Raw genomic sequence first — 16,544 nt, forward strand, 5'->3', positions numbered from 1 at the left:
GTCTCCTTCTAGACTGCGATTCTAGAAAACAGTTTGAGAGTTAAAAACAAACAAAAAACCCAACCACAGCTACCATCTCTCCTTTGTGGTGTTAAACGGACCACAGTTAGGGGAGAGCCTCGGGAAGGAATGGATGGTAACAGGAGGAACAATGAAGTCCCTTCCGGCCCTAACATTTTGCGTTACTAGGACCATTGACTTCTAGATGCCCGGAACCACTCAGCACAGAAATCTCGGGGGGCGGGGGTTTCCCCTCCTAGGGCTGGATTTCTGGCTCCGAGCTTTGTGACGAAGTAGTCACCAAGTGCATTAACCTCCGGAGCTCCTAGAGAGTACAAGAATGCTCCTAGCAGGGAAGGGGCTGCTCGGCGATGGAGCGCGGGACGATGACGTACTTCCGGCCTTTGTAGGTTTTCTGAGTGATGCTACCTGAGCTGCGGACCTGGAGCTCCCGCGATCTCGAAGGTGAGTCTCAGGCGCTTCGTTCCGACTCGCCCGCCCCAGGAAGATTAAGATAGGTGCCTTGGAGTAGGTGAGGAGGGGACGTCTGCGCGGGCGTGGCCCCCGCCAGCCTCTCGTGGTCACCTGGACACACGCCTCGGGTAGAAGGAGGTCCCGTCCCTGCCCCCGCTGGGGTCGTTGGAGAAGACCCCCTTGTGGAGGCGGAGCTTTGTGACCAGACCCGAGGTGAGGACGTGGAAGAAGGGCTTCCGGAAGTTGCTTTCGCTCCCTGTCAAAAGCCCAACTTCCTATATACCCATCGCTTTTATTTAACAAGTGTTAACATTAAACAGTATTTATCGCATCTATTTTTTCTTTAAATATTTCAAAATAAATTACAAGCATCGTGACTTGTCACGCTTAAATAGTTTCGTATGTGCATCTCTGAAACTTAAGGACATTTTACATACACAAATCATAACCCCAGTATCAACACACCCAACTAAACGTAAGCGCATTCCCTAATATTACCTGACATCTACTGCGTATTCAAATTTACCCTCGTTGTCCTACAGGTGTTTTTTGCCATTGGTTTACACCAACTAGGGCCCAATTAAAGACCATTCGTTGCATGTAGTTAAGTCTCTTAATTTAAAACAGTCCTATGCTTCCCTTGGGCTTCCCTGATGGCTCAGTGGTAAAGAAACTGCCTGCCAATATAGGAGATGTGGGTTCCCCTTCTGGGTCGAAAAAGAAATAGCGACCCACTCCAGTATTCTTGCCTGGGAAATAAATTCCACAGACAGAGGAGCCTGGCAGGCTTTGGCCCATGGGGGTCTCAAAAGTCTCGGTCACGACTTAGCGACTAAACAATAACAATAATCCATCTCCTCCTTTCTCCCCACCCTATTACCTGGTTGAAGGATATTCCAGTCCTTTCCTAGAGTAGCTCCATTTCCGAATGTGCCAGTTTCCTCATGGTATTTTTTCTTTGCCATTGTGATCAGTTTTCCTTTGGAATTTATTTTACAACGCAGGTGGTTTATTATTTTCATTATCTCTTCGTAATTGCTAATATGCTGAAGCTAATAAAAAAAGCTCAGGAATTCCCTGGCGGTCCAGTGGTTAGGATCTGGCTGTTGCAGTGCAGAGGACAGGTTAGAACCCAGGTGAAGGAACTACGATCGGTGGGTGGCCACGTGTGGTGTCAGAAAAAAGAAAGAGAAACGCTCTTGTACACTCTTTCTGCCACCTCGTGGTTTTTTTAGTTCAATTAAGGAAGATGAGGACACTTCAGATTCTGTAATTGTATCACTCTTTTATCATATACTTGCTGCCTGACACATATAGGCACTTAGTGAATATTTTTGAAGTGAGTCCCCTTTGTGGATAACATGTAATACATAGAAACTGAATCTTGAATTTAGGATGAATTGTCCTACTTCCTTGTACACATCTTCAAGATTATGGCTTTCACTGTATTATAATTTTATCCCCATGAGTTATAAATTCCTGTGTATACCCAGCTCTTAGCACAGCTCGTAAATGTCTGCCCAAAGATTAAAGCTCTTTTTTCAAACAAAAGTTAAGCTCTTTTGCCTCTCAGTTGTATTTTTTCAAAGTTAATTTGATGAATGTATTGACATTATACCTAAGTGGCTGTCTTTTGGATCCAGTGCACTAGCCTCCACCCTTTCAGTGCTTGCCTTTTCTTCTTCCACTCTTGCCTCCATCTTCATTCCCTTAGCTCACTTACTATCCAGTAGCAGAGCTTCTTAAAACATAAACCTGGTCTCGTCACTGACCCTCCTATGTGCCTTCAGTGACTTTCCTGTGCCTTTAGAATAAAAAATAAACTTCTATGTCCTGTCGGGGGTTTTGAACAGTTCTCTCCCTACCCCCCACCTCTGCTCTGCAGATTTCAGTCCTTACTGTTCTTAAGGCTCATTAGCTACCTCACCTCTCATCACCCTATCTTAATAGGTCCTACATTTATTTGATAACTTGATGCTGGTTGGTTTTCCTCACAGTACTTATTACAACTGCTCATTATTTTATCTGCCTCCTTACTTTTGTTGTTGTTGCTGTTAATTAATTTTTTTAAATCTTCCCCATTAGAGTGAAAGTTCCAGCAACACAGGGACTCCTTCTCCCTGGAACAGAGCCATGAAGCAGGATAGCTGCTGCTGCTGCTAAGTCACTTCAGTCGTGTCCGACTCTGTGCGACGCCATAGACGGCAGCCCACTAGGCTCCTCTGTCCCTGGGATTCTCCAGGCAAGAATACTGGAGTGGGTTGCCATTTCCTTCTCCAGTGCGTGAAAGTGAAAAGTGAAAGTGAAGTTGCTCAGTCGTGCCTGACTCTTAGCGACCCCATGGACTGAAGCCTACCAGGCTCCTCCATCCATGGGATTTTCCAGGCAAGAGTACTGGAGAAGCAGGACAGCAGAAGGAATCAAAAAGGAAAACTTTGAGTAGTTAATGTAAATAGCACCAAATTTATTGACTGTGTTTTGAAAATACAAGAGTCTTAAACCAGTTACAGAATTCAGTTTCTTTCCGTTGTAGAACTGAAGTCCATGGTAGGACTAAGGTCTCCCTTTCCTTGCTGGCTGCCCCTGGGGGACAGGTCTCAGCTTCTAGAGGCTGCCTGCATTCCTTTACAGGTGGCTCCCTCCATCAGCAAGTCAGTGGTTGTGTATCTAATCCTTCTCATGCTTCAACTCTCTGACTTCCTCTTCTGCTAAAAAAAAATTGCTGTTAAAGGAGTTATGTAGTAGGTTAGGCCCACCTAGAGACCTCCTAAGGTCAACTGATTGCTAAACTTAATTACATCTTAATAATACCTTTTATCATGTAAACTAAGAATCTTAAGGGACATGATAACATGATGGAGATCATAGGGCAGTCTTAGAATTCTGCCTACCACAGTTCTACTCTATTTATTCTGCAAGTTGAGGGTTGAGGGACAGTTGGGTTATTTCTAGTTTGGAACTATTTTGAATAAAACTGCTCTGAATATTCCTGTATTTTTAGCTTTTAGTGGGCATAAGCACTTGTTTCTTTGGGGTATAAATCCAACAGTGGAATTACTGGATCAAGGGGTACACAGACATTCATCTTGTCAAAAAATGTTGAGACCATCACTCAGTATCTGAAATGAAAAGACAGCTGAAGAGATCCTCTCACCAGGACCTAGGTACAGTCCTCACTAGGTACAGAAGAGGTTGCCGCTCTTACATAAGGGTTTTGAGAAGCATGGGGTTCAGTGGGCTGACATCTGTGGAGACATGGTTTCATGGGACAAACTTGTTCATTAGTTGGCACTCAGAGCTGTTGATTGGAACAAGTCATTCCCGACTAACTGATTTTTGAAAGCTATGGGTTGTCACTAATTGATGGACTTACAAAAATGTGTTCTCTGAAATGAATTGTTGATTGAATACATCAGTTCTGGGCTACTTGATACCACAACTGCAGAACATTTTTATTCTCAAGCTTTAAGAGATAGTTCTAAAGATTTTTCCAAAGTGGTTGTATCCATTAAACTATCATATCAATGTATGAGAGTTCCATTTGCTCCAAGTCCTTGTTGATTTACCCTTAAATTATAAGATGTGTATTTACTTTTAGAATTTTTAAAATGAAGTCTGTTGTTCAGTATCTCTATTCTCCTGACACCAAAGGCATTAATACACTCTTGCTACTGAACTGACCACCTACCACATCTTGTTATTATAAAGAATTTTAGTTTTATATTCCTCCCCTTTTGTGTAGTAAAATATTCTCATGTAAAAAATGTAATAAGGGTTATCCATTGAAAAATTCCACACCATACCTGCTCCCAACCACTTATTTCCCATTCACAGGGCAAGTAATGTTGCTCAGGTATCCAAATACATATATATATATATGTATATTTTTTTCTTTCCCTTTCCTTTTTGTTAGTATTTTTCATGGTGACTCTGTACCCTGCTTTTTTCACTAAATGGATCTTGCCCATCCTTTCGTATCTGTACATAAAGAGCTTCCTCTTTTCAAAAAACTGCATAGCAGTAGTTGTGGATTACTACATGGATTACTATAATTTATTTACCTAGTCCCATCTTAGTGGCCATTTGGGTTGTTTCCAACCTTTGTCTCACAAACAGTGCTGCAGTAAATAACCTTTTATGTACATCATTTTACATGTGAGTGAATAAATTACAAGAGATTTCCCCCCGTAATCATTTAAATTTATCACCATATTTTGTCAGTTCTTGAGCTTTTGTTGTTTCCTCTATTTCATACCTTCTTTCTGAGTTCACCTTTCTTTGCTGAACATATCCTTTACTTACTCTCGTAGGAAGTGTTTGTGGGTTGTAAATGACTTCATTTTGCTCTATTTACTTATATTTAGCTCGGGGTAAATTCTGTATTAACAGTCATTTCTCCACTCTGATTGCCTTCTAGACTGTGTTAGTGAGCACTTTGCTGTGTTTCCTTCACAGGTAATCTCTTTTCCTCTGGTAGCTATTAAGATTGTCTCTTTATCCTCAATAGATTTCAGTTTCACGCTATTATGTCTAGGTGTGCACTCTTGATCTGTGAAGTCAGGCCTTCATTTCTAGAAAATTCTTAATTTTTTCTCATCAACTATTATTTCTCAGTCATTCACTATATTCTTTTCTGAAGCTCCTGTATATTAATGTTGTAGTGTCTTAATATTTTATATTATAATATGTATATATATTTATATATTATATGTATGAAAGAGCAGTTAACAAGATATATATATGAAATATTCTCTCTCCTTAACTGCTCTTTCATATTTTATAATCTCCTGTTGCATTCAGAGTAAAGTCTCAGTATTCTCATAATCACTGTTACTCTTCAGCTGTGTCCATTCTGTTGTTTATCCTCTGCTGCTGCTACTGCTAAGTCACTTCAGTCATGTCCGACTCTGTGCGACCCCATCCCTGGGATTCTCCAGGCTAGAACACTGGAGTGGGTTGCCATTTCCTTCTCCAATGTGTGAAAGTGAAAAGTGAAAGTGAAGTCGCTCAGTCATGTCGACTCTTCACGACCCCATGGACCGAAGCCCACCAGGCTCCTCCGTCCATGGGATTTTCCAGGCAAGAGTACTGGTGTGGGGTGCCATTGCCTTCTCCTGTTTATCCTCTAATGCATGTTAAATGGGTTAGGGTTAGAGTCTGTTGTTTGCTTGGCCTGTGATGTTGAATCTCCTGCCAGGGCCCTTTCTCTGCCTGACTAATTTCTGTTAGTTACTTCAGGCCCAATTCAAATGTACTTGCTCCTAAGCCACATTGTTTCACTGCTTCACACTTTGTCAGAATTATGTTTTTCCTACTCTTTGCTCTATAGACATTTGGTTAAAGCCTCTTGTTTCTTTTCTTTTTAAAATTTAATTAATTTGGCTTCCTTGGGTCTTAGTTGCAGCACTTGGGATCTTCTCTTTTTGTAGACTTCTAATTGTGGCATGTGGGCTCAGTTGCTCTGCAGCATGCAGGATCTTAGTTCCCCGACCAGGAATTGAACCCACATCCCCTTCACTGCAAGGCAGATTCTTAACCCTGGACCACCAGGGAGTCCCTTTGTTTTTTTTTTTTTGGAATAAGTACTTTATTTCAAATGACTCAAGAATCAGAAAAAATATAGAGGGTATTATGTGAAAAGTAAAATGTCCTTCCTCTCTTAAGTTACCTAGTTCCCTTCCCAGAGGCCATCCCTTTGTAATAGTTTTTCATTGCCATAATAATGTGGTGTAACAAACAGTTACAAGTCTTTGGCAGGATAACAACAATAAACATTTATTTAATACATGAGTCTGTTGGGTTTGGTGATCTAGGCAGCACTTAATTGTACATCTGCAGTCAGCTGTGAGCTCTGCAGATCTCAGCTGGAGTCACTCACATGTTGGGGTGGGGCAGGAGGAGGGGAGGTTATCTGGCTGTTAGCTGACCTAGGATGATCTCATCTGCTCCATCTGAAAGCCAGTATATCCTCTTAGCAGTTATAGAGGGCACAGGCATGCAAGAGCAATCACAGTAGCTTCTGTCACACTTGTTAGTATTACACTGGCCAAGTCAGGTCATGTGTTGAACCCAGAATCACAGCAGGAGCACACAACAAAGTCCATGTCTACAGGGAAGGGTGAAGAATGGGGTCAGTAATGTATTCTGCCTCATGCGTTTTTTAAAATTTCAGTTTCTAAACATACATGTGTATACCTTTTATTAACATGAATGATAGCATGATATTATTGTTCTTATACTGTTTTTTTCCCCATTACTTATTTCATTAAGACATAATTTTTCTCATCAGGTGCATCCTCCTGAAGAAGATTAAATCAGAGGATCTTAAATCAGTTATATCTCCACCCCAGACTGGATTGAGCCCTTCTAAGTTAATCCCAGAATGGCTTCAGCAGGGGAACAGGATGGACTTAAGATTGTGAAGGTGGAGGAGGACCCTATCTGGGACCAAGAAACCTACCTTCGAGAGAACAACTTTTCTGGCCAGGAAGCCTCCCGCCAACTTTTTAGACACTTTTGTTACCAAGAGACTCCTGGTCCCCGAGAAGCACTGAGCCGGCTTCGGGAACTCTGTCATCAGTGGCTGAGGCCAGACACACATACCAAGGAGCAAATCCTGGAGCTCCTGGTGCTGGAACAGTTCCTGACCATCCTGCCTGAGGAGCTCCAGGCCTGGGTACGTGAGCACCATCCCAAGAGTGGGGAGGAGGCAGTGGCTGCAGTTGAAGACCTGGAGCGAGAGCTCAGTGAGCCAGAGAACCAGGTGAGAGGAAGAAGGTGGCCTTCTGGACATAGACTATGAAATGAAGGGTGAAGTTTGGTGACCCAGGTTGGTTGGTTGTAGCCATGTGTATTAGTTCTCTGTTGCTGGGTAACAAGTAATCCCCTAAGCTTTAATGGCTTAAAAAAAACAAATATTACCTCCAAGTTTCTGAGTCAGGTTTCGGGAGCCACTTAAGGAGGATATGTCATGAGGTTGCAGTGAAGATGTCAACCAAGATTATAGTCCCCTGAAGACCTACTGCAGCTGGTGGATCCACTTTCAAGATGGCTCACTCCCATGGTTGTTGGTAGGGGGCCTTGGTTCCTCACTGGTTGTTGGCAGGGGTCTTTACTGGGTTTCTCCTTAGGGCTCATTGAGTGTCCTCACAACATGTCAGTTGGCTTCCCTGGGAGAGAGACAGAAATAGAGGAAGAGAGGATAAGGATGAATCCTCACAGTTTTATGACTTAGTCTCAGAAGTTATATACAATGATTTCTGCCATACATTCTATTCAGTAGAAATGAGCCATTTTAAGTATAGCTCTCACTCAAGGGGAGAGAAATCAGGCTCCACCTTATAGTGGAAATAACATTGAAGAGCTTACGAACATATTTTAAACCATCACACCTCATTGGGCCACTCTTGTTCTCCCCCTTCTGCTTTTGGGTGTGGAATTAAACTCTGGGCTTTCCACTGTGCAGTTGCATAAAATGTCTCATACAGTTCCATATGAGCTCTCTCATTGATTGTGAGTCCAGGTTCCAGTAGTCCTTTGCTTATCAACCCAAATATACCTACCTGCCTTCAGGCCCCAGATCGTGAACATGGACTTGCTGAAATGCTCTCAGGGGATGCAGTGCATTTGAAGGCCAAGCAGGAATCAACAGCTTTCCAGCTTCAGTCCATGGTGACACAGCTCAAATGTGAATCTTTTGGGCTCCACAAATTTGGAGAACAAGGTAAGGACATTTTCAGGTCCATTCAGAGGATCTCTGGTGGTCCAATATAGGGTAATAGTTGAGACTGTGGACTCTGGGGCCAAATTGTTTCAGTTAGAATTTAAGCACTGCTACTTAGAAGCTATGTGACATCGAACAGGTCAAGTAACCTTCCTGTGCCTTCAGTTTATGCATTTGTAAAACGGAAATAATCAGAGTCAGAGAGTCATTTGAAGATTTCATAAGTTAATATACATAAAACATTTAGAGCAGCACCTGCTTTGTAGTAAGCCCTTCACAGTGCCTGCTTGCGTACATTTTCTCTAGAAGCCTCACCTTGTCTGCGTGACCTCCTCCAGCCATTTCAGCAGGTGCTGGTTACCCCTTACTTTGTCTCCATATCTCTATTTAGGTTGTTATAATACACTGCCAGTTTTGGATCCTAAAATGTGTATATTTGACATGAATCTTCCCCTTTCCCATCCTATGGTTATACTCTTTCATAAAGGAAAAAAATGACATGATCTATTTATTATTCTAGATGGTGAAACTGTACTTGAAAACCAGGACTTGACATCAAAACTGGAAGTCTTAAAAGAAATGGGACATTTTGAGAATAGCAGACTCCAAAGAGATGTTCCTTTAGATTCTGAAAATAGAGAAGTGTGTAAACGTGAGAGCAGGGCAGAAAAACAGAGCAGACAGCCCACTGGAGAGAGACGTCACAAGTGCAATGAGTGTGGGAAAAGCTTTACTCAGAGTTCAGTTCTCATTCAGCACCAGAGAATCCACACTGGGGAGAAGCCATATGAATGCAGAGAATGTGGAAAGACCTTCAGCCAGAGGTCAGGCCTGATTGAACATCAGCGGAGCCACACTGGAGAGAAACCCTATCAATGTAAGGACTGCGGGAAAGCCTTCAGTGCCAGCAATGGCCTCATTAGACACAGAAGGATCCACACGGGGGAAAAACCATATGAATGTGAAGAGTGTGGGAAAGCCTTCCGCCTGAGCTCGTACCTTGTTCAGCATCAGAGGATACACACTGGAGAGAAGCGCTATCGCTGTAACGAGTGTGGAAAAGCCTTCAGTCAGAATGCCGGGCTTTTCCAGCATCTCCGAATCCACACTGGTGAGAAACCCTATCAGTGCAGTCAGTGCAGTAAAAGCTTTCGTAGTCGAACACTCCTTATCAAACATCAGAGAAGCCACACTGGAGAGAGACCGTATAAGTGTGATGAGTGTGGGAAAGCTTTCAGTCATCATTGCAACCTCATTAGGCATTTTAGAATCCATACTGTTGTCAAATTGGACTAAACTAACCCTATGGACCACCAGGGCCCTTCAGTGAGGTGATCCTTGGGAAAGTAAGATATTCAAATGGCTTATTTTACTCTTATGAAATTTATTTTGCTTTGGAATGCATGATTTTTTTGCAGACCACGTGCTGCTGTCTCCTGAGTGGATGACTGTGGGTGTGGGCATGTGGGCACTTGCTGGGCAGCTTCTTTCTTCCCTATCCCTTGGTTCATTTCTAACAATTTCCCTTAAAGCAACCAAATCTTACCTGGAAATAAATTGGTATGTAGGGGCCATTATTGAGTAATACTTAATATTGAACAACTCTAAATGACTAGCATTTGTGTATATACTTAAAGGATATTCAGAGGTGAGTTTTTTGTTTCTTGGGTTTTTTTTGTTTTTTTTTTTTTTTTTTGTAAAAGTGACATTTTAAACACAATAAGGTTTGGGGGAATAAGAATTGTTCCTATTCCTATAGAAAATCATTATCATTGTCAACAATCTCCCCAGGAATGTAATGGATGTTCTCTTTGATACTTTCATCAGAATGGTTGGCAAACTCATTTACTAAGCAGCATTATCCCTGGTGTGAAGCCTATAGATTTGATGGTTTAGAAATTCATGTCCCATTTTGATATTGAACTCCAAATTCTCAGTGCAGGTCATTGCTATATTTAAGGTTCCCATTTTTGTTATAAATAACGAGTCAAATGATACTTTAAGACCTTTGTGGAACTTCCCTGGTGGTCCAGTGATTAAGACTCCACACTCCTAATGCAGGGGGCACAGGCTCAAGTCCTAGTCAGGGAACTAAGATCCCACATGCCATGTGATGAGGCCAATAATAATAATAATAAACCCTTTGCAATGTGCCTGTTTTATTCATAGCCTTTTCTGTCACAGGCTTTAGATGTTTAGCCAGGTGGAAGGCCACTGTAAGCAGCATCATTGAGGTTATAAAGAAATGGAGCCTCTGACCTCAGGCAGCTTATGCTTAACTCGGGAGACCAGCAGGTCCAGGCCATTTACTGTCAGGGTTAAACACACAAGTTTGGCACCACACTGTCCAGGTTCAGTATCTGCCTCTCCATCTGTGAGCTCTGTGACCTTGGGCAGTTTAATTAAATGTCCCTATGTACAGTCTCCCTATCTATAAATTTAATAGGGGATAAGAGTACCCTTCTCATAGGATACATGAGATTAATACAGACTTGTAAAGCACTGAAACTATAATTCAATAAATGTGCACTGTGATTTACCTAAGAAATAATACCATCTAATGAATATAGGTGGAATTTTAAGTATCCTGTTTGAACCAAATGGAATGTTAAATGCCTCTGCTGACAGTCTCATACTTTTCTCCACCGTCAAAATCTTAATCAGAATTTCAAAAGAAAGGAACTATAAGTTCAACTTAAAAATACACTGTGCTAAGTATGTCTTCAAAGTTTGTTTTAAAAAAGTTAAGCCTATATATGTGTGTGTATATATATATATGTAAATATATATATGTGTGTGTGTATATATATGTATTTGGTTTTCCTTATAGCTTGGGGGCCATAAAAACAACAAAAACTAAAATTCCTTGACTGTTTCATTTGGAAACAGAACATTAGCTAAATGCAGACTATTTAAAATAGTGCTTTTTTTTTAGCCTAACTTCAGGGCATGCAGGATCTTAACTCCCTGACCAGGGATGGAACTTTATGCCTCCTGCAGTAGAAGCACGGAGGCTTAAACACTGGACCACCAGGGAAGTCCCCAGAACAGTGCTTATTGAATTTTAGAGTATCTACAAATCACCTGGAATCTTGTTAAAATAGATTCTAATTCAAAAGGTAATGGTGGAGCCCAGGAATCTGCATTTTCAACAAACTCCCAGTGATGCTGATGCTGCTGGTTCATGGAGCACATTTGAATATCAGGACCCCAGACGGTCCTGATGGTCCTTCTACAGCTAGAGGTGTCAGGCAAATCCATTTCCTTCTCATCCTCCCACTGCAACCCCTGTGTCTGCATGTTGCCTCTACACCTGTGCTCCCCACTGCCAGCCCCACCCTCAAAGGAGTGAGATGCCCATGAAGTGCAATGGGCAGCTGGCTGAGGTGCTTGGGAAACCAGGCAAAATTCTCTGCTCTGCACAGGCAGATTCATCACTTGGGAAGTCTAAGCAGTTCCTGTGAACGTTTGCTTTAGGAAAAAGCCGCTGCTCCAGAGCTTCCGCTATGCCTCCTCTCTCCCCTTCACATGAACTCCCAGGGTGAGGGGAAAGGAACTGTCCATGTTTACAAGCACAGTGCAGACCTGCAGCCCTCACGGCCCCGCCCCCTGCAGCATCTCAGGACACAAGGGCAAGGACTCCGCTCCATGTCCTCAGCTGGGGTGCTACTACAGACCACACTCACCTTCAACACAGACCTTCAGTTTGGTCCCTCTGAGATTCCAGCCCCAGGGCTCAGACAGCCCTTTCCTGTCTCACCTTTCCAGAAAGGCAAAGGAAAGCTCACGAAGGAGAAAGCAGCCATAAGAGAGAGGCCCAAGGCATAAAGGAGAAAAGCACAGAGGAGGAGAGGAGGTGGGAGGAAAGGGCCTGATAGGGCAGGCCTGCAACCTAAGGAAACCGAAGGGAGAAATGGGGAATGTTGCTTTTTTGTTTTGTGTTTTGTTTTTTTTTTTCCAGTTTCTCTTTCATCAGTCTAGTCCAAAGTGTTCTAGTCGCTGATAACACACTCCCGCATTCAGCCTCATGACAGTGACATGAAGGATTTTCAGTGCCTGTGAGCAGAGGAGCATCTGGAAAAGAAGGGAAGTTCAGGCAGTGAGCAGGGCACTCAGCCAGTCAGCAGCATCTGCTGAGCACCACTTTGGGCCAGTGGGCACTGTGGCAGGGACTTAGGACACATCAGGGAACCCTGCTTGAGAGAAACAATAAACAGTAAGTATAATAAATGAGGCTTCCCAGGTGGCACAGTGGTAAAGGATCCGTCTGCCAGTGCAGGAGACGCAGGAGACACCAGTTCAATCCCTGGGTCCAGAAGTTCCCCTGGAGAAGGAGATGGCAACCCACTCCAGTATTCTTGCCTGGAAAATTCCATGGATAGAGGAGCCTGGTGGGCAACAGTTTATGAGGTCACAAAGAGTCGGACACGACTAATGACTAAGCACAGCACATAATAAATGACAGTGTAATAAAGTGTTTTGGAAACAGAAGAAAATGGAGCAGGATAAAGGAGTGGGGTTTCATTATCTCGGGTGGTCAGGGAAGGCTTCACTGAGGAGGAGGCATTTGAGCTAAGGTTTGGAGCAGGTGAGGGAGTTGGTGCTGCATGGGAGGGTGACCCAGGAAGGGGATGGGCTGGTGCAGAGGCCTTATGGTGTAGACTAAAAAGCTTTCCCCTGGGGTTTCACAGGTGCTCCTTACCATCCCCCTAGAAAAGGAAGACATGCTATTTACCATTCACATTCACTGTTGAGTAAACTGAGCTTGCGACATGAAGTGATTGTCACCTCCCAAGCAGGCGAAGTTGAGCAAAGTATTCGAGACTGACTGTCCAGTGCTGTTTCCTACTAAGCGTCCTGAAACTTCGTCCTCCCCAAGCCCCCACAGCTGGGAAGGATTGAGGGCAGGAGGAGAAGGGGGCGACAGAGGATGAGATGGTTGGATGGCATCACTGACTCAATGGACATGGGTTTAAGCAAACTCAGGGAGATAGTGAAAGACAGGGAAGCCTGGCGTGCTGCAGTTCATGGGGCCGAAAAGAATCAGTCACAGCGTAGCGACTGAGCAACAGCACCTACCCCAGCCCCCAGAAAGTTGTTCTTCCTTAACCAGAAAACGTAGGTGAAACCACTTAAGCAGGTGTCAAGTATTTTATGTGACTAGCTCTGTCTTGAAAGCAATGGGAGAGGGGGTGGCACAGATACCCTGGTGGTGCACAAGAGGAAGAAATGGATGGATTCCTGGAGGTCAGGTGATGCTAATGGTGGGGGGCGGGAGACCCAGGGAGTGATTACTTTATATCATTACATACCCAGTAAGTGTTTACATTCCAGTTCTTTATGTTAATATATATGGATGGACTACTGGAGGTCAGGTGATGTTAATGATGATGGTGATAGGATGGGAGACACGGGGAGTGAGGACAGCCAGGTGCAGGACCTCTACAGGCAGCCAGAGCTGGATGGGAAGAGGAGCGGGAAAAGCTGAAGAGTGGGAGAAGGAGAGACACGTTTGCTTCTTGGTGGCAGGGCGCTGCTATGCTGTGGTTTGTTCCTGTCCACTGGTGTGGCTGTAGGTGAGTTACTTCACCTCTCTCTGCCCAAGTGGAAAGACATGAAGGGCATGTCTTTAAATGTTTGCTTAAATCAGGACCCCCATGATCTGCCAGATATGTTTGACTGATAGGTCTTGTCTCTTTCAATTAGATTTCCCCTTCATTTCTTTTTTCCTATTGCATTGTATTTGCTGGGGCTTCCCAGGTGGTGCAATGGTAAGCACATCTTGCTTATCCATTCATCTATTGATAGACATTCAGGTTTTCCATGTCTTGGCTATTGTAAATAGCACTGCAGTGAACGTTGGGGTGCATGTATCCTTTCAAACCATATTTTTCTCCAGATATATGTCAGGAGTGGGATTGCAGGATCATATAGTTTGCAGGATCATAGTTTTAGTTTCTTAAGGAATCTCCATACTGTTCTTCATAGTGGCTATACCAATTTACATTCCCAGCAACTGTGGAAAGGTTCCCTTTTCTCCACACCTTCTCCAGCATTTACTGTTTGTAGATTTTTTCATGATGGCTGTTCTGGCTGGTGTGAGGTGATACCTCATTGTATCACCTGTGTTTCTCTAATAATTAGCGATGATGAACACTTTATGTGCCTTTTGGCCCTCTGTATGTTTTCTTTGGAGATGTGTCTATTTAGATCTTCTGTCCATTTTTTGACTTGGTTGCTTGGGGTTTGTTATTGTTGTTATTGAGTTGCACGAGCTGTTTGTGTATTTTGGAAATCATCCCTATTGGTCACATCATTTGCAACTATTCTCTTGCAGTCTATAGATTGTGTTTTGTTTAAATCATGATTGCTTGCTTCATCAAAATCCCCAGTGGTGAGCATCAGCTACCAAACAGAAATCACAGTGTTTTTGGTCACCTATTCACAGAAGTGACATCCCCTCAACATTACTGTATATATTGGATGTATGTGCTTAGTTGCTCAGCTGTGTCTGCCTCTTTGTGACCCCATAGACTGTAGCCCGCCAGGCTCCTCTGCCCTTGGGGATTCTCCAGGCAAGAACCCTGGAGTGGGTTACCATGCCCTCCTCCAGGGGATCTTCCCAACCCAGGGATCGAACCCAAGTCTCCTGCATTGCAAGCAGATTCTTTACCATCTGAGCCACTAGGGAAGCCCATTCTATTGGTTAGAAGCACGCTATTTAGAGGTTGGGATTATGTAAGGTTTTGAATACTGGGAACTGTGGTCACTGGAGGACATCTTAGAGCCTGCCTACCACACTTTCCTCCCATGTTAAGACTTCTAGTTCTCAAGGATAGTGGGATGATAAAATTAACATATCACATCATTTATGCATTTTACTTTTTGATATTTAAGTACCTCCAGATTGGCTGTGCCAATTTACATTCCTTATCCCTGCCAATATTTTGTTAAACTTTTAAATACTTGCCAATCTGTTAGGTGTGTAATGGTGTCTTGTTTTTATTTTTAATCTCCAAATATTAATGGAATTATGCCTCTCTTTATATGCTTATGGGTCATTTGCCTTTCTTCCTTCGTGAGTTCCTGATTCATATCCTTTGTCCAGCCTCCTTTTGGGCTTTTTAACCTTTTTTTCCCCCAGGCTGTACCAATGTGGATTGTGGAAGGTCTCTGTTCCCTGACCAGGGATCAAACCTGGACCCTCAACAGTGAGAGCATGGAGTCCTAACCCCTGGACTGCCAGGGAATTCCCTAACTTTTCCTTATTGATGTGTAGAAATTCTTTACAGTCTATATATTAGCCCTATAACTAATATCTATTAAGTAATCCATATTAATATGTGTGTACATTTGTGTATGTGTATACTTGTATGTGTGTGTGTATATATATGTGTCATTAAAAAAACTGGGCTACCTCTGGAGCATAAGATACTGAATGGGAGTTCTGCTGAATCCCAGACTTCAGGTAGAGTGAACCTGCCACTAAATTATCTGGACTATCTGGAGAAGCAAGAGAAGTCCCAGTCGTGGTCATGCCAGTTCCCTCTGGAACAAAAAAGGGCTACACGAGTCAAAGTGGAAAAAAACAGCTTCACATAGAATCAGGAATCTAGCCTGCTAGGGAAGAGTCCCTCACAGCAGGAAGTCTGCAAACAGCACTTCTGCTACCAGGATTTCCTTGGGCCCGAGTCTGGCCATCTCTGGGAGATATAGGAGTAACAGAGACCCAACCTTCTCTCCCCTCAGGAGCAATGACTTCACTAAGACAGAAGTTTAGGTCCTCATGTGTAAACTTTGGAGGAAGGCGATTGCCAGGGTTCTGTTCCAGCACTTAGGGAACTAGGTTCCTTCTAGCTTATTTCTCCATCACTTCCTGAGCAGGTCCTGGTGTGTATAGCTAGCCTGGGCCAGTTCTGCCTTAGTCTTAGGACTAGAGTCCCTCACCATATCCCTTGGATCGCTGATTCTTCTTAACTGTGGAGCCACTTTGAGGGTCATGGTAAGAGTGTAGGCCAGGCTCAGAGAGGGTATTCTGCCCAAAGCAAAGTCTTTCCGGTGCCACATTTATGCTGTTTATAAATATTACTTACACTGTCTCTACCTCCTGCATAGCTGGTGCTGATTTGCTCTTTAGAGGTCTCACTGTGGATGTGGTTCAGTGAAAGGCTTGGGTGGGGTGCATGGTGGTGGTGGAGGGAGGCTGTGATGGGCAGTCAGGCCACATCACAGTATGTGTGTGTGTGTGTGTGTGTGTGTGTGTGTGTGTGTGTGTGAGAGAGAGAGAGAGAGTGTGTGCGTGCATGTTCAGGCAGCCAGGTGACATCACTGTGTGTATGTGTGCAGG

The 16,544-nt window shown here is 43.5% G+C and overlaps 1 protein-coding gene across 3 annotated transcripts; it reads left to right on the forward strand.

Moving 5' to 3' along the window:
• The first annotated feature begins 371 nt into the window (after nt 1-371).
• On the forward strand, nt 372-11,527 carry ZSCAN31 (zinc finger and SCAN domain containing 31). 3 transcript variants are annotated; one of them, XM_061147343.1, is made up of 4 exons: nt 372-465; nt 6,764-7,237; nt 8,047-8,197; nt 8,718-11,527. In XM_061147343.1, exons 2-4 carry the CDS (start codon nt 6,857-6,859, stop codon nt 9,491-9,493), a joined length of 1,308 nt encoding a protein of 435 aa, XP_061003326.1. In that variant the 5' UTR covers nt 372-465; nt 6,764-6,856; the 3' UTR covers nt 9,494-11,527. The 3 variants fall into 3 exon arrangements, with proteins under 3 accessions (XP_061003326.1, XP_061003327.1, XP_061003328.1); XM_061147344.1 differs by lacking the exon at nt 372-465 and adding an exon at nt 474-687; XM_061147345.1 differs by lacking the exon at nt 372-465 and adding an exon at nt 4,910-4,929.
• The last annotated feature ends 5,017 nt before the right edge of the window (nt 11,528-16,544 follow it).

Source organism: Dama dama, chromosome 7, assembly GCF_033118175.1.
Source record: "Dama dama isolate Ldn47 chromosome 7, ASM3311817v1, whole genome shotgun sequence".
Classification (NCBI taxonomy): Eukaryota; Metazoa; Chordata; class Mammalia; order Artiodactyla; family Cervidae; genus Dama; species Dama dama.

Bases quoted from the DNA above. Each gene is read 5' to 3' on its own strand.
- ZSCAN31 (XM_061147343.1), top strand. From the start codon at position 6,857: ATGGCTTCAGCAGGGGAACAGGATGGACTTAAGATTGTGAAGGTGGAG. The intron at 7,238-8,046 runs GTGAGAGGAAGA...ACCTGCCTTCAG, and splicing joins TCAGTGAGCCAGAGAACCAG to GCCCCAGATCGTGAACATGG. The intron at 8,198-8,717 runs GTAAGGACATTT...TTATTATTCTAG, and splicing joins CCACAAATTTGGAGAACAAG to ATGGTGAAACTGTACTTGAA.